Source organism: Neolamprologus brichardi, chromosome 7 (assembly GCF_056152115.1).
Source record: "Neolamprologus brichardi isolate AB-2024 chromosome 7, ASM5615211v1, whole genome shotgun sequence".
In the NCBI taxonomy this organism is placed as follows: domain Eukaryota; kingdom Metazoa; phylum Chordata; class Actinopteri; order Cichliformes; family Cichlidae; genus Neolamprologus; species Neolamprologus brichardi.
This window is the reverse complement of record NC_142110.1, coordinates 40041615-40064074: the sequence shown is the minus strand read 5'-3', so window position 1 is coordinate 40064074 and position 22460 is coordinate 40041615. Positions and strand designations below refer to the sequence as shown.

The 22460-nt window shown below is 38.4% G+C and overlaps 3 protein-coding genes across 11 annotated transcripts; 2 read left to right on the top strand and 1 right to left on the bottom strand.

Moving 5' to 3' along the window:
- The first annotated feature begins 74 nt into the window (after positions 1-74).
- Positions 75-2203, top strand: ier3ip1 (immediate early response 3 interacting protein 1). The gene is made up of 3 exons (XM_006795587.3): positions 75-213; positions 553-654; positions 1776-2203. Exons 1-3 carry the CDS (start codon positions 123-125, stop codon positions 1829-1831), a joined length of 249 nt encoding a protein of 82 aa, XP_006795650.1. The 5' UTR covers positions 75-122; the 3' UTR covers positions 1832-2203.
- Positions 2204-5581: 3378 nt separating this feature from the next.
- hdhd2 (haloacid dehalogenase-like hydrolase domain containing 2) lies at positions 5582-10132 on the top strand. Its single transcript, XM_006795588.2, has 9 exons — positions 5582-5618; positions 7348-7457; positions 7708-7810; positions 8096-8201; positions 8518-8602; positions 8869-9034; positions 9223-9273; positions 9583-9646; positions 9807-10132. Exons 1-9 carry the CDS (start codon positions 5607-5609, stop codon positions 9908-9910), a joined length of 801 nt encoding a protein of 266 aa, XP_006795651.1. The 5' UTR covers positions 5582-5606; the 3' UTR covers positions 9911-10132.
- Positions 10087-21679, bottom strand: katnal2 (katanin p60 subunit A-like 2). Of its 9 annotated transcripts, none has more exons than XR_015719294.1 (20): positions 21540-21679; positions 19949-20019; positions 19446-19612; positions 19289-19325; positions 18742-18832; positions 18554-18652; positions 18183-18248; positions 17913-17990; positions 17305-17403; positions 16810-16873; positions 16609-16727; positions 16423-16514; positions 16233-16343; positions 15734-15896; positions 15488-15590; positions 14730-15405; positions 13377-13475; positions 11070-12614; positions 10858-10959; positions 10087-10302 (listed from the first exon to the last, which is right to left on the bottom strand). XR_015719294.1 is itself a non-coding variant. In XM_087843588.1 (16 exons), the coding sequence occupies exons 1-16, from the start codon at positions 21588-21590 to the stop codon at positions 15266-15268; spliced, it is 1551 nt and encodes a 516-aa protein (XP_087699714.1). In that variant the 5' UTR covers positions 21591-21679; the 3' UTR covers positions 13496-15265. The 9 variants fall into 9 exon arrangements, 1 of the variants encoding a protein (XP_087699714.1); XR_015719295.1 differs by having other exon boundaries at positions 11091-12614; XR_015719292.1 differs by having other exon boundaries at positions 10858-11241; positions 12351-12614.
- Positions 21680-22460: the final 781 nt, after the last annotated feature.

Below are 22460 nucleotides of genomic sequence, written 5' to 3'. Positions count from 1 at the left end.
TTTACGAGACAAAAAAAAAATCTGGCTACCTCTGTTGCACGACGTCGGCATGCCTGTTTACGGCAGCAGCATCTCTGGGAGTGGCGGTAGAAGAAGGAGGAGGAGAAGAAGAAGTTGCCAGCATGGCGTTTACTCTTTACTCTCTCATCCAGACCGCTATTCTGTGTACCAATGCAATCGCTGTGTTGCATGAGGAGAGATTTCTCAGCAAGAGTAAGTGTTTAAGTGTATTTTATGTCACGTACAGTGACACGTTATGTCACGTATAGTGAAATAACTGGTTAAAAGCAGCTAGCTACGCGTATACACTTAGCAGGCTGCCTTTTGGTTAATGGAGAGGCTCCTGTTTGGGATTTATAAGGAAGAATTAAGGCTTGAGCATTACAGAGAAAAAAAATGCAAAGTTTTGAATAACGTTAAAGCTGCTGGTCTTTTTTTTAAACTGGAAAATAAACGTATACATGCATCTGCTATCTCATTTACTGGTGTTTCTCATCTTTCTTCCCATCTGTCTCCTGTACTTTCTCTTCTCCTTTCTCCGTGTGTCTGCAGTTGGTTTCGGTGTTGACCAGGGAGTTGGAGGTTTTGGAGATGATCCAGGAATCAAAGCCCAGATTCTCAATCTCATCCGCTCAGTCCGGACTGTCATGAGAGGTCGGTAGGCTGTATTGTTCATAAATCCTTAGCAGATCTTAAAAATAGGTACATGTACTCTCATATTAACTGTAACTGTGAAGCTACAACAGAGTAGAGGTAGTGAAGGCTTGAGGTTAAAAACCTGGGGCAGTGCACAAGAGAGGTGAAGAAGAGAGGAGAGACAGGGTGGAGATAAGTGTTAAGAGTGATTTATGGCAGGAATGTTTAAAAGACAGTAGTGAGACCTGCTGTTTTATATGGTTTAGAGACAGAGGTGGCACAGTTGAAGCTGAGATTTTCATTGGGAGTGACCAGAGTAGCCAGGATTTATGAGTTTCATGTAGTGAAAAAGGACATTCAGAGGGTTGGTGTGTTAGAGGAGGACTTTGGACAGACAAGACCAAAGTGGAGATTTGGGGTTGTTTTGCACCCACCGGACCTGGTCACGGCCAAAATTGGGTCAATCAGGATGACAATGATCCCAATCCCAGCAGCAAATCTACTACAGAATGGCTGAAAAAGGATAAGAATTCAAATGCTTCAGTGGCCCAGTCGAAGTCCAAAACTCAACTCCAATGAAATGCTGTGGCAGGACCTTAAGAGAACTGTGTGCACATGAATGACCACAAATATCAATGAACTGAAGCAACCCTAAAAAGAAGAGTGGGCCGATCCACAATCATGTTAGAGACTGATGAAAGGTGATTTTACAAGTTAGTGAATTGGATGCAATTAGTTTTTCACACACTGCTTCTGCATTTTGGCTTAGCTTTCATTAAATAATTAATGACACACTGTAATAGGTCATATGTAATTATTCATTTGCAGTTGCATTTGCCTATTTTTAAGATCTGCTAAGGATTTTTTGTTTAATACACAAAATCTTAAAAATGAAAGAGGGTGGACTTTAAGTTTATCATGACTGTCAACAAACATTTTTTTCTGATGTTAACAAAATCAAATAACTTTTTCCTAAATAACTCAGTATTAAATGAGCTAAATTGCTGGTGTGCTCTTCAATTTTTAATTCACTCTGTAACAGATGTATTTGAGTCAAGAATTAGCAGCTGTAATATTTCTGAGGTTGCTGATGGAATCAGTTTGATTTCTTTGTGTTTTGTACTCTTTTGTTTTTACAGTGCCTTTGATAATAGTGAATTCTGCCTGCATCGTCCTGTTGCTGCTGTTTGGTTGATCTTCGCCTACCAAACTTAGGTGGAGGACCACAAACATGCCAATGAAAAGCCACTCGCACAAAATCCTGAACTCTTTGCCATTTAGAGACTTCTGCCACTGTCAGTTATTGGGAGGGCGGAAATGTTTTTCAACTGACCGGCGCTGAAATAGAAGATCAACTGCAGATTTTTAAATGCAAAGAGTAGAAGAACCGAAAATTAGCTGGTGCAGACTTCCTGTTGTGTTTCATCACCACTAAAAGGACAAAATTGATATAATTTTGACGAAGTCATGACCACACAGGATGATGGTTTCATCTTGATCCCCGATATCATATCATTTGCAAATGTTTTTTTAAAATCAGTATTTAAATAAACTGTTGGTACAGACAGATTTGTTGACACTTCTTACTGTAAAATGGGCCTTCAAAGTTTGTTTTTTTTTTCAAACATTTATGGGGAAACTCACAGCAGGTTCAAAAAGGAACACAATTCACAAATCTCTTCATATATGTGTGTTGAATTGATTTGTAATTGGCCCATCTCTGAGAACTGAAAAGGCTAAATGGTGTAGATGTAAATTTTAAGCAATGCTGCCAAACGCAGCTCCGACCAATGTATTTTGAACTGTTTACACTTCAGTGCCACAAAAATTGAGATACTGTCTTGAAATAAATGTATCACTCAGTGTTGTGGAATTCCTTATATTATGTTGTTTTCTGTGTGTGACAGCAGACAAACTTAAACAAATGACATTTCGATAAAACTTCCGGCTGTTTTGTTGATGAATGAAATATTAGATGTGTAGGTAGTAATGAAGATAAATGTTGCCTGTCCACTCTGTCAGGTTGGTACCGATTTACACATTCACATACAGTACTGTGCAGAAGTCTTGAGACACTTCTTGTTTTGTTTTGGGTTTTTTTGCTGTTGTTTATTTTTATGTTTCTAAAGTGATCTTGAACTAAAGTTCTTTGGGAATTCTGAAGGTCTTTAAGTAGCCTGGAGCCTATTGGCTGTTTTTGCACTCATTTCAGTGCATTCCTTACCCTTTATTTTTTTATTTTCAGAAAAATGGTTGTGTTTGTTAAGCCCATCATAAGAAATGCGCCTAACTCAAGTTCTAAACCAGTGTTATATCTACGTATAACAACTTAGCGAAGAACCCATTTTAAACTGTATCTTTAAGCACTTTGTTACTAGCAGCCTGTCAAAAAACACACAATTTGTTCCCATTTTTAGTTGAATATAAGAAAAATGCCAGAGATTCGAGTGTTCTGATATAGTACTTGTACCAACAAGGTGATTCCCAAAGAGCAATTAGCCAAAACATTGGCAAAGAATATTCTGGCACAGCATGCAATGTGTCCTTAAAAGTACTGAGGAAACTGGACAAGGTGGAGGACCTAAGACAGATAAACCGTATCTGAAAGTCATGTCCTTAAGGAACAGGAAAAATATCATCAGAAATTGTCTCAGTGGAAGGGTGGCTGTCAAGAAGCAGTGTTAAGCAAGGAAAACGGTGAGAAAGGACTGAGATATACCAAATTGCACAAGAACTGAACCAAAAAACAGCAGCAATGGGTCTCATGGAGTCCTCAGTATGTAAGGAGGAGGTCAGGAAAGAGGTGAAATGGTGAGTGTTTACAGTCATCAGTAGAACAAATGGAGGTTGGGGGCTTCATTTCAGTCACTGGTTTTGGGGATCTCATCAAAATGGAATTATGAATGCAGAAAATCTTATTTTACAATTTCCCTTCACACAACTAATTAAACTTAACTCTATTTATTATTTTCTGTGCTCACAGTGGAGATTTGTTAGTTAGTTGTTTACTTAGTTGTGTGAAGGGAACTCACAAAGTAAGAATTTCATTGCAGCGTAACCATTTGTGTTTTGCAGTGTATATGAAAATAAACTTCTTGAATCTTGAAGTACCATTGGATTTTGACTCTCCTTGCAACACCATCTGAAAAGCTGAACAGTAGCAGATGTATTTTTCAGTTTTTTCAATGATTCCATGCACTGCCAGTGCAGTAAAAGCATACCTAGAATTTAAATAAATAAATAAATCACTCAGTCGTGGATTGCCCTTCCCAGAGCCCAGGCATCTGTATTATTGAAGCAGCCAACATCCAAAGAAGAGCTTTGAATGTCCTGCATGATGCCTGGAGAAGTATTCCTGAAGACTATAGAAAAATTAAAAGAAAGCTACAGTATTACATACACATAATAAGGAATTTAAAATTTTGAGTATTTGTATATATCTTAGCTGGATACACTTAATAAATAGCAACTTTGTGTTTGGATTTACTGGGGAACAAAGGTCACATGCATCACTCTTTATTAAAAGTATTTTTAACAAACTTCCCTTTTTAAAAATTTTACTCTCACTCACAAAAGCGAGCACTTGTACCTGGATAAAGGATATCACTGTGTAAATATTGACATACACTATTTCTCTCAACTTCCTTTTTCTCTGTCTGTCCAGCTCCACATCATTAATAATCTCCATATGCAGTGAATTATCACCACTCTCTATCCAGCTAAGCTCCCCTTTTATTAACATTAGATGGAGGAGGGTGCGAGGGCAAAAGGGGATCTGCTGGAATTACAAGCATATGTTTATCAGAGAGATTTGTGCTGTAAAGCCACTTTGACATGTGATTCGTTTAGCTTGGAGGTCAGGAAAAAAACTATAAGCAAGCACGCAATTATATCTGAATATGTGTCCGCAATTCACAGGTCAGGATGTGTGGTGTTTTGATCTGTGGGCGCTAAATAATAAATCACAAAAATATTTTTTGAGAGAATTGTGGTGAGTCATTGTGCTTACTTTAGAGTTTAATTTGAAAAGTATTCATATTGAATATAATTTACTGTAGCTATAATGGAAAAATACCCATTCTGTGAAACAATACAAAATATATACAACAGAGTTTAAAGAAAAACAAAATACAACACAGATCAAATCACTGATTACAGTTTTTAAAATACATATTAGATGGAAAAAAGTGCAGGGAAGATAGAAGGCTACAGGTGTGGTGAAATTATAATTTAATAACAACAGAGCAATAGCAAGAGCCAGAGGAAGTGTAAAAAGAAAGAGCTACTGAAAATAAACCAGAATTAAAATCAGAAACAGATCAACACGTTAAAGTTGTGCTTTTGTAGGAAGGGCCTTAAGACATTGTACTTAATTAATACATTTACATTGTGAGTTTAGCTTATGTTTTCATGTTTTCCACATCTATCATGTGCGCTTCAAAATATTTATGCAAAAAATAAAACCAGAAAGCTAAAAAAACAACAGTTGTTATTCACTATGTGGAGGTAACATGCAAAGAGGATTTGATCAGCGGCCTCTGGCATCCTGTAGAGAGAAGGTCTTTATCGCTGCGTTAATACCTCCCACCATATTAAATCTATCCGAATGCACTGAGCGACCCACTAATGCGATACATCTGTTACTTGTTAGTGTGATGGGACACATATGTTTTTTATTATTCTAATGAGTGATTAAGTGGTTAAGGATAACCCTCTTAACTGATTACAAATATAGAAATTGAAAAAATATAAGTTATAATAACACGACAAAAAGAGATTGATGTTGACAAGAGAGAGTGATATTAAACATATGGTACTCCACAAAAATGTAGAACACAAGTTTTTTTCTGTTTTGAAAATATAATCCTGTACTTCATTTGAGCTGTAGGGGTCAGCAGTGACCACATAACAAACCCGTTTTAAATCTACGAAGAAGAAAACGTCAACAGGAAGTAGGAGGGTTGCTGCTGATGCTGTTGAAGGTTAGTTGTACTGGCTGTTTATTCTCTCAGTAGGTCAGTTTTTAGCGCCTTTGGGGCTTTTATATAAATGGAAACTTTTATTATTAATTCTCTCATTTGGGAATTAATAATAAAGGTTTTTTAAGTTATTGTGCCATGTATATGATTCCGAAAACATTCGAACCATTTTCTGTCTCATCACAATGAGTTTGAAAATAATTCATGCACAAAATACTAAAGCTTACTTATTGTTATTGTGTACACTACACCTCTCCTGATACAGCATGTAAACCCGGTTTTTGAAAGAGTGGTTCAGAAATATTATTTAAAATACTAAATAGCTTTCGAAAAAAATCCTTCCCCTTGTGGGGGAAGGATTTTTTGACAACTAAAGTGGTCAAAAGAAGAAAACCTCCTCCTTACTGTTCACGATTTTTAATTTCTCAAAGCAGAAAGTTTTAGGACCAAACCTGTTTTTGCTTCAAAGTTTTGTCATGAGATGTTTTAATGCGAATTTTATTCAAAGATGTATTAACAGTTTTATGTATGTTTTATTCGATTCAATTATCAGACGGATGGTACACATTAAAGCTGTCAAACAGACAGCACATCAGTTTATACACCTTTTCTCAAAAACCAGCCATTACAATGTTTAGTACAATTATGCACGCATCGTAAGTGCTGAAAGCTTTAAATGTGGAACGACAAATGTGTACGAGATACGAATATGTGTTAGATTTTTATTCTTTTCCTGCCTGTTTCCCACTTCACTGTACGCACGCTACAAGTGTGCCAGATATTAAATAAACATACAAAGTGGAGTAATGTTGTACAATACATCAGGCCTGAATGTAAGAGACTTGTCAAGCCTGTTAAGTTACATCTTTAGGTTATGATTTAGTACCTTTACCACACACATAAACCAGGTTTATTATTTTTATCCTAGCACTTTCTTGACAGTTCAGTATTTTTTCTGTTGTCTGTAGAGATGACTGCAGATGTTAGATACGTAGCCCCTACACGCTCTGCGTTTGTGTGTGTGTGTGGTTTTAGGTGGGTATTAAGAGCATTAATTGTACCCTTGCACTGATAACTACATGACAGAAATCCAAGTATGTCTAAATAATAGGGACTCATAGCCTGAAATCAAATACCTACAGATCCATAAATCTGTATTCTCGGCAGAAACCCATAACAGAAACTGGTGAGTAATCCTCTCAGTTTGGCCGATAATCTGACAGATTCTGCCACCACCACTGTGAATTATGATTATAAACATATAATCTCCAAAATAATAAATTGTTATCAAAGAATAAGCTTTTTTTTAAAAAAACAAACAAAAAAAACAACTAAAGCTCCATTTACAGTGGACGATGGTCATATGTAGCGGTTTAGAAATCGTAATCAGATACTGCGTTCCAAACAGGTCTTATCTAATGTGTTATCTAAAATGTTAAGAACATCCTGTATTTGTGCTCTTTCAGATTAGTTCACAACAAGTGAAAACATTGTAAAGAGGATTTTGATCATTAGTTTAAGCAACAACAAAAAGGAAATGTCCCAAATTCCCCAGTTCTGACTTTGTAAATACTACAATTTATTCTGTAAATCTGAATAAATGTAGATAAATTAGATTACAGAATATCATTCACCTTATATTGCAATTTTTAGTGTTTCCTTACGAAAATAACAGATTAATTTATTAAGAAAATGACTGCTCGTGACATCATTGCCTTTCTTTCCTGTGCAGGCCTCCAGGATGGCAGGCAGACAAGCGCTGAAGGCTGTGCTCATTGACCTGAGTGGAACTCTGCATATAGAAGACACAGCAGTGCCCGGGGCGCAGGATGCCCTTAACAGGTAGATGGCAGGAGGGAAAAAATCAGACATAAAATGGCACATTGAGTCAGGATGTTACTCTATGAATGAAAAGAAAGACTGAAAAAATTTTTTTTATATTACTTGAACACTACTCAAAAACCTTTTTCTGTCTTGTGCTTACTGCATATCTTTATCTTGGATCAGTTCTTTTCCTACGATAGAGTGCTGTGAATTGTAAACATGGTTTGAATTACTAGATGTTTTCTTTTGTGTTTTTGTGCATTATCAGGTTACGGCAGGCGTCTGTAGCTGTCAAGTTTGTGACCAACACAACCAAGGAGAGTAAGAGGATCTTATTTGAAAGGCTGCAACGCCTCAGTTTTAACCTCCAGGTGAAATAACCACACCCTTTCTTATAGCAGAAACTTTTACTGCAGTACCAAAAGAAATCAAAATGACCTTTAGAAGGGGAACCGCTGTGATCTTGTTTTGTAAATTCTGTTTTTACCCAAAAGTAAAGTGATGAAAAAAATGTTAGTGCAGAAGTCAAAATTAGGCAAAGAAAAGCAAAACTGGTGATTTACTTAATAAATCAACAAACTGAAAGGACTGTAATGCCATTTTGACCTCGAGAGTGCTGCCTTATGTGATCTTGAAAAATGACCTTTACTGTACAGGAAAATGAGATCTTCACTTCTCTGAGTGCAGCAAGGAGTTTGTTAGAGCAGAAACAACACAGACCCCTGCTGCTGGTAGAAGACAGCGCCCTGGAAGATTTCACTGGTACGAAGTTGAGAGTGTGTGGTGGTGTGTGTGTGTGTGTGTGTGTGTGTGTGTGTGTGTGAGTGACAGAGAGGTAGACCTGAATTTATGTTGTTTTACTTATCATTTGTTTCAGTAACCAAATAGGATAAACTATTTATGTTTAAGACATTATAGCTTTATAAAAAATTCTAATTGTCTACAAGCATTTTGTTAAAAATGAAGCACAAAGAATTCATAAATCTATATCTCTTTAGCAGTTACTATAAAATTATATAGATGAATAATAATTTATTAAAAAACCTCCAGTTATATATATTTTTTCTTCCTTTTGCAGGGATTGAGACGTCAGAGCCGAATGCTGTCGTCATTGGACTTGCTCCTGATCACTTCAACTACTCCACACTCAACAAGGCTTTCAGGTGTTAAACTTGGTCATAAGTTTAGCACCTGACATATATATCAGCAAAATCTTCAGTGTGTCTGATATTTTTACTCAAAAATATCAGATACTTTGTATTATTATTATTTTTTTTTTGATATACAGTAGTAGCAAAGCAAGTGTTTTATTTGGGCATATTTGTGCAGTTATGTCTTATTTCTTGAAAAATGAGACCATATAATAAACTTGGTGTTTGTGATTTTGCTTTCTAAACTGTCATTGTTTTAAATGTGTATTTCTTTCAAGAATGATTCTGAATGGAGCTCCTCTCATCGCCATCCATAAGGCTCGCTACTACAAACGTAAGGATGGTTTGGCCCTCGGACCCGGGCCTTTCGTGACGGGACTGGAGTATGCCACCGACTGTAAAGCTACTGTAGTTGGAAAGCCTGAAAAGACATTTTTTACACAGGTGTGGAATTTATTTTGATTTTATTTTTTCCTCATGTAATAAGACGATTGTTGATTTCATAACAGACACGTCAGATACTTACTTGACATTATAGCATCTATACAATCTTTTTGTGTTTAGTATTTGATTTTTTTTAATGCTTTTTGGTACTAACAACCATTGAAGACTCTTCTCATTTCTTCAAATAGGCTCTGTCTGATTTAGGATGTAGCCCCAGTGAAGCTGTCATGATAGGCGATGTAAGTATATTATCATTTTTGACAGAAAGTGAGTTTTTGGCATTCTCTTGTATACAGTATAACCATTATTTGTAATGTTATTGTTGCTGTTGACAGTTTTAGTACCTCTTACAAGATATACTAATTTTAAAAAATCTTTTTTTTCTTCCTAGTGGTAACATTAAAATAAAATGGTGGTCTTTACACTGAGTGGCCCTGTGATATATATTTCTTCACCAGCCTGTGACTGATTAACACCCTCACAATTTACTAAAAGTAGGTCTGCTTTTTTTGTTTGTTTGTTTGTTTGTTTGTTTGTTTTCTCCAAAGGACGCCAGAGATGATGTAGGCGGGGCTCAAAATTCAGGAATGTTGGGTATTCTTGTCAGAACTGGTGAGCTGAGAAACAGTCAGCTTCTCATTTCATCTTCAGCTGATCCCTCCAGCTTTCTCTTCCACTGTGGTGTCTTTATTAGAAGCTACATTTCTAGCTACTTCATCTGTCATAATTTTTTTTCTTGTTGCTAACCATCTTCTCTCCTGTTATGTTTTAGGTAAATACAGAGAAGGCGATGAGAACAAAATAAGCCCATCTCCCCACCTGACATGTGACAGTTTCCCAGATGCTGTTGAACACATCCTGCAGAATCTGCTTTGAGCGCCAAGTAAAAATAAACTTCCAGTTTCATTTGCACAAGTAAACACTGCTAGTGTTTCAACAGTGGAGAGACTTAAGATTTGAAATTATTTTCCTCAGAACATCCCGATAAATCGAAAACAGTCATGCTATAGTAGTTTGACTCAAAGTACCAGTCACCATAACAAAAGTTGTTGTATTAGGTTGTATATTTTTTTTCAGATAATAAAAAAAGAAAACAAATGATTCAACCAGCATTTTTAAATTTTAAATTGTGCTGTTCTAGTGTCAGACAGATTGGTACTCTCTCTTCCAGGCTGTGTATCTGTCTATCAGGAGTGTTTGGTGTGTTCAATCACATTCAGGAAATCAGTCGTTGTTACAGTTTCCAGTTGGATGGCGGGCTGTGTCGTCTGTAAAAGAGAATCAAAGTAAGACAGAGAAGATGGCTGTTGTAGGGGTCAGTCTTGACTTTCAGAATCAGAGAAACTTTATTAATCCCAGAGGGAAATTGAGTTGTCATAGCAGCAAATATACAACAAACAACAAGCACTCATAAAATGAGTGTAGAAACAGAGATACTGGTAGATAAATATTAAGATAAATATAGAGATATAAGTATAAATATAAAAGGACAAGTATGTTTGCAAATATGTGTCGTGGTGTACAAAAGTGACAGGGTGCACTGAGGTGTGATTAATTATGTTCCACATTTGTGGACCTGACCCAAGTGGATGAATTAAAGAGTCTGATTGCAGCGGGAAGGAACGACCTCCTGTAACTTTCCAGCTTGTGATCCAGTTGAACTCCCAGATACTTATAGGATGTGACTATTTCGACATCAGTCCCACCAATGCAGACAGGGGAGGGTTGGGATCTGTTTCTACCACCAGCTCATTTGTTATAGCTACATTCAGCTGCAGGTTGTGTGTGCGTGTGCGTGTGTGTGTGTGTGTGTGTTGTCCTACCATCCTGATGTGACTCCAGAGCATCAAAGATTTTTCCAACTGGTCTCATGGCAGCTTCCTTACATGCCATCTTATATCTGAGCCAGAGTAGCCCTCCAACTCCTGGAAATAAAACACAGAAGCACGTGAATGAACACATTTCCTTCTAGATAACATATATAATTTCATGAAATCAAATGGTAATTGAAAAATGTGAAGCATAATGATTAAACGCCTTTGCCAATGCTTCGTACTCCAGTACAGTGCATAGCTCAACGCCTCCTGTGCAGCTAAGAAGAGGCAGCCAGTGAGACGTCATGGCTTGGCGAGCTGGTGAAGAGGTAAGACTCATCCAACTGAACCAGTAACTTGATCTTCATCCTGCGACTCCCCTCGTGCTCGCCTCTGAAAGCAGTGAACAGAGTTTTTGTGGACAGCAGCAGTGGCATATCTACATTTTACTGCACTTAGTGGTTAAGGTCACCCCATGCTGCTCTCTGGCCCATCACTGACTCAAGCTCATCCAGGAAGATGGTGGATGGAGCGTGGTACCCGGCCAGCTCAAATAGAACGTGCAGACACATGTATTAAATAACTTACACTACATACACGGTCAACATATTTGTACAAAAGTCATGTTACAGAAATAAAATGAGTCATTTCTTATCAGTTTTTATTTACTCAAAACGAATATGACAGTCAAAATGCAAAATTGGTTCTAGTTTATTTGTAATCTGCAATATTTATTGTTTACATCACGGAATGTATGCCATGTAACCACTATGAAAGCTGTGTTGTACATGTAGCATAGCATATATGCGGGGCCCAAGGCTTGTCTTGATCGCCAATCTTGCATCCGAAGTAAAGACGATATGCCTTCTTCACTTGAGAAGTGATACTTTCTTCTGGTTGGCAAATGTCATTTCCCCACAAATATAGCAAAAACTGTCCACAGCATTAACACACTTTTAAGGCATTAGTGTTCTTTATTGTAACTAAATGGATAGAATAATGACAGTTTTATGTAACAGTAGCTTAAACTGTATCCCATGAAGTCTGAAATATTTCTCAAATTTTCCAACTAGGCTTTGTATAGTACACTGCTGATGTCAGCTTACTTCAGCAGCTGCCTGGCAGTAGTACTGCATTGCTTCAGGAAATAATAGAATAAACTCTGGATGATGGGTACATGATGGTATTATCCAATGTGATGCAATATTACATCGTTCTATGCTTATTTAGGATGTTGTTACAGTCCTGCTGGATAAATGTACACAGTGAAACATAGAAAAAAACCTATATGAAATATCTTCCAAACGAGAGCAAATACAAAATTTTCATGCTCATATTTGTGTTCAGCACACCAAGACACTACAGATTAGAACCTTTTTAGGTCAGTAACAATTTCAGTGTTGACCAGTGTAATCAGACCTAAAAAAAAAATGAAACACAAAACACAAAGTATAGTATACAAACATGTTTTTGTAAAATTCTTCCTATAGCTGACAGCCTACCCTGACCAGTTTCTCAGAGTCTCCCCTCCACTTGCTGACAATGCTGGAAGCTGAGATGTTGAAGAAGGTTGTCTTACACTCTGTAGCTACGGCCTTGGCCAGCAACGTCTTACCTGTACCTGCGTGAGTGAGGCAGTGCAAGGTACGTTTTCATAGTGAGCCCCTGACATTTTTTTAATATCCTGCACTTGAGTCCTTACCCGGGGGACCATAGAGCAGTAAACCCTTCCATGGAGACAGGATGCCTGTAAAGAGTTGGGGATACTGAGGAGGAGAGACTGAGTCAAAGAATGAGGGGGAAACATGAATAAAACAGTATAGATACAACTTGAGTAAATCACATCCTAGCTCAGTATGAGAACACATTGTATTTCCATTTTCAGCACACCAATAGCAAATTGAGCTCTGTGCAAAGAAACCTGATAAGTCTGATTTACAGCTGATCAGTGCTGCAAATACCACACACAACAAATTAGTTTAAATTTTAGGTGGCAAACACAGGCTGGCTGAAATGACCAAACTGACCTATAGCTCAGAGAATGAATAATAATGGAAGCAAAAGTTTAGGATTGTGGGAAGGCAGAGAGACGATGTTCAATAAAACAGGCCAGCAGAATATATACAAGGAGATGAACACATCAGTCCTCATCTTCGTCTGTAAATGTCAAGAGGATGCAGACAACCTGATTTGTTGTCATCATATCCATGAGAAAGGTCTGGGCGATGATGACAAAAGTGTGTGCATCTATTTCTGTGTGTGTGCAGGTTTTTATCTATTTGCAGAAGCACAAATTGTGTGATTGTGGCTGTGTATAATAAATTCTACATGGCATGCCACATGTGTCTTCCTATCCATCTCTGTATCTGTGTTACCATAATATCCCAGGTATAGATTTAATGTCACTCTAATAGACTGGCCTGACCCCACTGCCCAACCTCTCTTTAAGCCCTTTAAAAGAGATGTATTCAGAATCGAAGATGGGCGACCGGAGCTGAAATACCAGCATGCTCGGGTAGCGGCCGCACCTTAATGGGATAAACGACGGCCTCTTTGACTAATCGCTTGGCATCCTCCAGACCGATGATGTCCTCCCATCGCACATTGGGGCTGTGCAAATAGATGTCCTTTGGAAAAACATACACACACACACAACAGAGAATGAGTGATGCAAGTGGAAGACATAAGCCAGAAATTGGCCCCCGCACACATCCCGGTTGCGTAAATAGGTGTCTTTTAGAATGAAACATCGGGTAAGGGAAATGGATAGAGCCTGGGCCTTCATTAATACAAAAGATCAATTCATTCAAAACAAATCCCTCTGGTACTCTGTAGTGGACACATTTAGCAAGAGTCATATGGAGGATTTTCACATTTTTACATTATATTCCAAAGAACAAATTAAGATAAAATCAGCTTCTCCCCAGGCTTGTTTATTAATGTGTGTGTGTGTGTGTGTACATCAACCAGTTGAGGGTGTCTCTAGGCAACTAGTGGATGCCACCACTTAAATGTGGCTATGAGTGCATGCAGAACTTAGCTTATTAGGTCAATGGCTAACTACCACAATTGTGAAAGCAACAGTATAGAAATCCCATTACATGTGTAAAATAAAACGACTGAATAGAGGCTGTCAGGTGTTGCTTGCAACACTCGTAATGTGATGAAGCACAGAAACAGGAGTGACTGACTTAGTACACAAAATAGTACATTTCCGAGTACTCTGCTTCCTCAGTCTCAAAGTAAAGTTTAGAGGAAAGGCAATGTGAACAAAGACAAAAACGCTGCATAGAAGGAAAAAAGAAGGTGAGAAAAGAGTTGAAAGACATGCGTGCCAATAAAAATAAGGTGAGAGAATGAAAACAAAATGAGAAAAGAATAGAATAAATGACACAGAGTTACCTGAAGGAACAATGAGAGCCTTCTACACTGCAATAAGCATTTAATTTCATTGCATACACACTGCTAATGCAGTTTTTTGGGAGAATAGGACCAAACAAAGGAAGATGCAGTTAAAACATAATAGAGAGACAATGAAGAGGACGTTATTATGAATTATTATGAATAAACTGAAAATAATCTGAAGAAGAAGAAGTCAAACAGGCCTAGACAGTGCTTGCAATCACTGGTTGCTAGGAGGAAATTATTATTCTCCATCTGGTTGCAAGCGGTTGCTGGCAGTCACTGTGAATCTGATTCCTAAACCAGCAGCGGAAAATCTGATAGACTAGCATTCCCATCCTGTTTCCCAATAATAATAATTCCCTACTGCAACTTCATCTGTCATATTTTTTTTTCTTGTTGCTAACCATCTTCTCTCCCGTTATGTTTTAGGTAAATACAGAGAAGGCGATGAGAACAAAATAAGCCGAGCTCCCCACCTGATATGTGACAGTTTCCCAGATGCTGTTGAACACATCCTGCAGAATCTGCTTTGAGCGTCAAGTAAAAATAACCTTCCGGTTTCATTTGCACAAGTAAACACTGCTAGTGTTTCAACAGTGGAGAGACTTAAGATTTGAAATTATTCTCCGCAGAACATCTTGATAAATCGAAAATAGTCATGCTATAGTAGTTTGACTCAACGTACCAGTCACCAAAGTTTTATGGTTTTAGGTTGTATACTTTTTGTTTTCAAATAATAAAAAAGAAAACAAATGATCAATGAACAAATATTTTCTCCATGTCAAAAAGAGTTTTTCAAAGCTCCACAGTTATTAAAATGTACACTGTTCCAACCTGCAGTAGCTTGTCACAAATATCCAAAGTATAGGAAACATTTTACGCTAATATATAGTCATTAGTGTAAATTATTAGTATAGTGCAGGATATAAATTTGTAACAGTAAAAACAAGTTATCATCACTTTTAGTGGCGTTAGTATGAAAGTCTTTACATTCATGTTATGTGTACTAGTGTCAGACAGATTGGTACTCTCTCTCCCAGTCTGTGTATCTGTCCATCAGGTTTCGCGCTGAGGGTTTGGTGTGTTCAATCACATTCAGGAAATCAGCTGTTGTTACAGTTTCCAGTTGGATGGCGGGCATGTCTGTGTCATCTGTAAAAGAGAATCACAGTAAGACAGAGAAAATGGCTGTTGCAGGGGTCAATCTTGACATTGTGTGTGTGTGTTGTCCTACCATCCTGATGTGACTCCAGAGCATCAAAGATCTTTCGAACTGGTCTCATGGCAGCTTCCTTACATGCCAATCTTATATCTGAGCCAGAGTAGCCCTCCATCTCCTGGAAATAAAACACACAAATGTACAGATGCACATGAGTGAACACATTTCCTTCCAGATAACATATATGATTTATGAAATTATATTAATTACAGAAAAATTGTTAAGCATAACGATTAAACACTTGACAAACTCCATACACACTTTTGCCAGTGCTTCGTAGTCTAGCACAGTGCGTAGCTCCACCCCTCCTGTGCAGCTGAGAGGAGGCAGCCAATGAGAAATCATGGCTTGGCGAGCTGGTGAAGAGGGAAGACTCACTAGAATCCGCTTCTCTAACCTCCTCAGCATTGCGTGGTCCAGTTCCCTGAGAGAAGATTTATTAGAAACAAACAAAGGCAGATTTAACTGTCAGAATTTTATAGCTGTCTTAGTAGTCATCTTTTTTTATTTATACAGCTGTGACTTTGACATCATAACATCATAATCTTGTGTTTGTCAAGAAAATGAAGGGTCTCTTTTCAAATGCATTCAATGCAAGAAAAATGAATGAATGTTAAAATCAGGCTGAGATGATGCTGGCAATAAATGTACGAGGAGGGTTGAAACAGCAAAAATAGTGAGTTGCATTTTTCTGTCTTCCTATTCATTTGTAAATGCAACAGAAGGCCAGTAAATCCAAATGTGCATGTGATTAATCTACCAAGGTAGGTTGGAGGCAGCAAGTACAAAAACCAGGTCATCTGATCTGGCTAGTCCATCCATCTGAACCAGTAACTCGGTCTTCATCCTGCGACTCCCCTCGTGCTCGCCCCTGAAAGCAGTAAACAGAGGTTTTGTGGACAGCAGCAGTGGCACATCTACATTTTACGGCACTTAGTGGTTGAGCTCACCCCATACTGCTTCCTCTCTGGCCCATCACTGACTCAAGCTCATCCAGGAAGATGGTAGATGGAGCGTGGTACCTGGCCAGCTCAAATAGAACCTGCAGACATGTGTATTAAATCATTTACACTAATTAGCCCCCCCCCCCTCCCCTCAGAGAATAGTATTCAAAAATGTTTTGAATGACAACCTACCCTGACCAGTTTCTCAGAGTCTCCCCTCCACTTGCTGACAATGCTGGAAGCTGAGATGTTGAAGAAGGTTGTCTTACACTCTGTAGCTACGGCCTTGGCCAGCAACGTCTTACCTGTACCTGCGTGGGTAACGGAATGTGAAGGGCAAGTTTTCATAGTGAGCCCCTGACATTTTTTAATATCCTACACTTGAGTCCTTACCCGGGGGACCATAGAGCAGTAAACCCTTCCATGGAGACAGGATGCCTGTAAAGAGTTGGGGATACTGAGGAGGAGAGACTGAGTCAAAGAATGAGGGGGAAACATGAACAAAACAGTATAGATACAACTTGAGTAAATCACATCCTAGCTCAGTATGAGAACACATTGTATTTCCATTTTCAGCACACCAATAGCAAATTGAGCTCTGTGCAAAGAAACTTGATAAGTCTGATGATGCAGTTTTTATCTATTTGCAGAAGCACAAATTGTGTGATTGTGGCTGTGTATAATAAATTCTACATGCCACATGTGTCTTTCTATCCATTTCTGTATCTGTGTTGCCATAATATCCCAGGTATAGATTTAATGTTAGTCTAATAGACTGGCCTGACCCCACTGCCCAACCTCTCTTTAAGCCCTTTAAAAGAGATGTATTCAGAATCGAAGATGGGCGACCGGAGCTGAAATACCAGCATGCTCGGGTAGCGGCCGCACCTTAATGGGATAAACGACGGCCTCCTTGACTAATCGCTTGGCATCCTCCAGACCGATGATGTCCTCCCATCGCACATTGGGGCTGTGCAAATAGATGTCCTTTGGAAAAACATACACACACACACAACAGAGAGTGAGTGATGCATGTGGAAGACATAAGCCAGAAATTTGCCCCCCACACACGTCCTGGTTGTGTAAATAGGTGTCTTTTAGAATGAAACATCAGATATGGGAAGTGGATAGAGCCTGGGCCTTCATTAGTACAAAAGATCAATTCATTCAAAACAAAGCCCTCTGCTGCTCTGTAGTGGACACATTCAGCAAGAGTCATATGGAGGATTTTCATATTTTTACATCATATTCCAAAGAACAAATTAAGATAAAATCAGCTTCTCCCCAGGCTTGTTTATTAAGGTGTGTGTGTGTGTGTGTGTGTGTGTGTGTGTGTGTGTGTGTGTGTGTGTGTGTGTGTGTGTGTGTGTACATGTGTGTGATCTGATAAAGCTAACAGTGGTATAGTAATGGTGTGTCAGTGATAGTAAAAAAAAAGAATTCTGGCATTGTGGAAAGTTATTCATTTATATTATATTATTTATAAAGTTGTTTACCCTGCTGATGATCGTAGCTAGTTCCCTCATCTCACCACTCATTCCAGAAAAGCCACTCAGTGGCTTCAGTAGGCGTTCCTGCAACATAGACTTTTTATTATTATCAGTAGACATTTTATACTTTTTGTAGCCTTCAAATAGTTTTTATTTTGGACAATTCAGACTGTTACCAAAATATATTTTTACACGTTTCACAGTTGTTTGAAGCTTGTCTGAATATTATGACCTTTTTTATAACTCAGTTTAGCTCAAAGGCTCCAGCATAATTACCATATGGTCTGAATCAATCCCAGCTCCTCTGACAGCATCCTGGATTGCACCTTTGGCATCAGTCATCTGCCCCCAAGATACATAAGAGAACATAATAGGAACAAAAGTGACAGCGGTAATTTTGTTTTAAAAAGGGTGAGGACTTCTTTTTTATGTTTTTGCATTTGGCACGGTCAAATCAACCCCAGAACATAAAGCTGCTGGTTTATGTTGTTATGAATTGAACATAAACAATTTTGTTAGCATCCTGCTGCAGCATCATCGTAAAATGAAAACCGTCTCATAAATGTCATACTAGAAAAAAATGTGATTAACTTCAGTTGGGACAATCAGGTTTGCTTCTGTTCTCAGAGTATTCACTTCTCCAGTACCTTCCTGTTTGTGGCACACTCTCCAGCTGGTCCATTTTTGATGGAGGATACGCTGAGACCAAAGTCCGATGACTGTGGAGCAAGATAGGTCCCATTCTCCTAAGAAATTAACATAAATGTCAGAATAATTTCTAGCTAGAGTACAGAGTTGTTTTGATTTGACTTCATTTTTCCACATTTGCTCGTACACTAGTGGCTGGCTTCTTTGCTCCAGTTCCTGTGTTTGTGTTCCGGGAAGGGTTGATTTCTGGGAGAGGTTTCACAGCTGAACGGGGACTCCTGGGGACAAATAAAAAACAAAACACATGTATTTTTTGTTTTTTTAACTGTCATGCATGGACTAGCAGCATGGCAGACTCACTATTATTGTTGTTATATATTCAGGTGGGAATCACCAGACACACCCATGATACAATATTATTACAATACTTCACTCATAATTATTATTGTGATTTTTAACATTTTGTGACATGCTGAGTTTTGCAATAACATATTTGCAATTTATCACCCATTTCAACTACAAATTATCTCCTCAAAGTGCAACTTGTCAATATCTGTTTTATGCAATAAGTTTTTTGTTTTTGCTGCCCTAAATGTCGCCATAAGACAGTGTCTGTGTTGCTTTATCGATACAATATTGCCACAGAAAATACTAAGATTTGATGTTGTATCGATTTTTCCCCACCTCTACTGTGAGCATGTATGCACAGCATACTTGGCCCGTGACTGACTCACCTCTTAGTTGCACTACGTGTTGGATATTTTCTTTCACCTGGACGGAAAAAAATATCAGAAAAAAACATGCTAAGACTATAAGTTAGTTTTTAATCATTTTACAGAACATGAGATATAATTTTCATTGCTTCTCAGTGTTTCAGCAGAGTTCTTGTACCTGCTTCTGCTATTCTTCTGATAAGTTTGGGATACTTCTGGAATTTGACGTAGTGGTAGCTCTCATACTCCATCAACACCATCTCCAGATCGATGTTATCGCTAACCTCGAACCTCCTCACACCTCCATTTGTCTCTTGATCCAAGGCCACTGCTGCAGCTACATAGCTGGTGGACAGACACATTGCAAGGAACAGATTTTTGATGTGCTTGTCTTGATGAATTGCACTTCACTTTTTCTATACAGACATACAAATATGACCTTTTGGTTGGTTTGTTACCACTTATCCAATAATAAACCAGCAATGCCATTTTGCATCATGCCATTCTGTTCTGAAGTAACAAAGAGTGAATTTATGTATTCTACCTGCTCTGATCAAAGAAACTCAGCCACTTGTTTTAAAAGTCCGTATCTAAACCTGATGCTAAAAACGTACTTAAAAGAAAAGTTCATCTTTTTGATCACCACTTGGTGCATCCACACACACACAATTTTATACTGACCCTTGCCCCAGCAGGTGGTGATAGATGAGGATGAGGAGACTTTTCTTCCTCATCTCAGTCCTCTGCTCATCCTGTTGGAGAGCAACAAGAACAGCAGCAACAAGAGGACAAAAGGGGAATTTAAATGGAGCTGTTATATGAGAAATAACTACCAAATAATATTGTTCAATTTGTCACAGGTGTCATGAAGAACAGATATGGTCAAATAAAGACCAATACAGTCCCCCCAAAAGCAACATATTTTAGAAGAATATTCAGATTTTTTTAACAGAAGGATATGAAGTGTCACAACTTATGGATAAACAAAACTTTAAAGTGAATCACTGAAATGCAAAGAAATTAGCCACTCCATATACAGGTTATAGCAAGATATAACATTTTACAGTATTATTTTAGGCCATGATGCTATGCATAATAGCAAAAGCATTACACAAGCGAGCCACAGCACTCAACAAATACTGGTTGGAACTCCATTCATTCATCCTTTTACTTCGCCTTATCCAATTCAGGGTCACCATTAGGCTGGAGTCTGTACCAGCTGTCATATAGCGGGAGGCATGGTACACCGTGGACATGCTGCCAACCTAACGCAGGGCTAACACATTCCTATCTTATGATCAAGTTAAGAGTCATTGATTAAACTAATGTCCATGTGTTTGAATTGTGGGAGGAAGCCAGAGTAGCTGAAGAGAACCCACACAGACATGAGGAGAACATCCAAACTCCACACAGAGACACTCCAGCTGGCCTGTGGATAGACCTCTTTGGGAGGCAAAACTCTTTACCACTGTGCTACCCACAGGTTTTAACTGTATGCCTAATTTCAGTAAATATGGAAGTCTCAAGAACTGTACTTCTTTAAGCTTGTGAAAAATCCCACTATTGGTTAAATACCTTGCACCCTCCACCTGTTGTTTTTAGAACTTAAGAAACCTCTCAGGTGAAAGATGAAAAACATCATCAAACTCAAAGAAGTCCAACTGCTTGTTTTTTTTTACAAGTTCCTAAAGACTGCCATGACCTGGATGACTAAGAACCTGCACAGACAATAAAGATGGAAATGACACTCCCTAGTATTTATTTATGTCTGTGGTCTAACTAAAAGTAGCCACTAATTATCAACTAACGAGTTAGCCTGTGCTCGTTAATGCTTCAGTTCTCTTCTCTTCCCTGGTTCAAACATGTGGAGGAGGAATATTTTATATTGGGCTGGAAATACAGGGAAAACACAGTTGCCAGCAGAGGGGGCCAGCCAACCACAAACAAAAACCAGTTGACGCTGTCTCTAGGCAACCAGTGGACGCAGCCGCTTTATTGTCGCACAGTGCATGCAGAACTTAACGATTAGCTCGACGGCTAACTACCACGCTCGTGAAAGCGACAATATAGAAATCCCATCACATGTGTAAAATAAATCGACCAACACCTGGATACGTATGCCTTTAGCTTAACACTGCTTACAGTACCAGACAGTTCAGTGCCCATCTGTTCACTGCCACTGCTAGTTAGATAGCCACAAGCTGATATCTGAAAACAGTTGTGCGTCAAATTTGCGTAAAACAACAAGAAACAAAAGCCCGTGTTCACTCACCGCCTCTCGGGCCTGGTGGGCGACTTTCATTGACTGATAATTGAGCTCCATTACTGTTGTAAAATTTCGTAAGGTCGGTATTATTCGTTAGGTGATGGTGAAGTTGGTCCACCGCGTAGTTCTGTCGGGTCTTACGTTCCCCTCGGGGCTACCGTACTTAAGAGTATGCCTCTTCTGTGAAGCAGCAACGTTGGTAAAGAAAAGCATCACCTATGCTTACTTTTAGATTTAGAAAAATCTCAATGACAAAATATCTCATTGACTTAAAGTTTTGCAAAAATGAGATGTTAAAAGCTCTTTAAAAGCTAGAATGCTAAAGTTTTTTTTGTTTTATTTTATTATTGTTAGGTTTCACTAAACCACAATATCTTAACTGCCTATATTGCACTTTTGTACTCAATCACAAATGTTTTCCAAGTTTGACATGTAGCCTACTACCTTTTACTGTAGAGCACACATTTGATTTCTTTTCAGGTGGAAACTGATCAGTTGATGTATGTCATCCTGATTATCTCCACTAGAGAGCAGAAGCGATCTATATAACATGCAAGTCACAGCAGTACTATCAAAGGACACCATTTTAAGCTACTTAAATTTATCAGAATGTGTGTGAGTGTTTTGTAAATGTGAATATGGGTGATGAATAGATCCGTTTTGGCTGTATGGTTTTTGAGGGCATGTTTGTGTCCATCCTTAGTAACTATTGTGCTCTAACTCTTTGTGTGCATGTGTGTCTCCAGGGGCAGACATACACACAGAGACATCTATTTGCACAACTCCAGCTACCAGTGGGAGGACATAAACACCCTGGAATAAGCCAAACAATTAGTCAAAGAGAGCGTTGTCTATCTCATTAGGTGCAGCTCCTGCTCAATCACGCTGGTATTTCAGCACTGGTTGCCCAGCTTCGATTCTGAATAA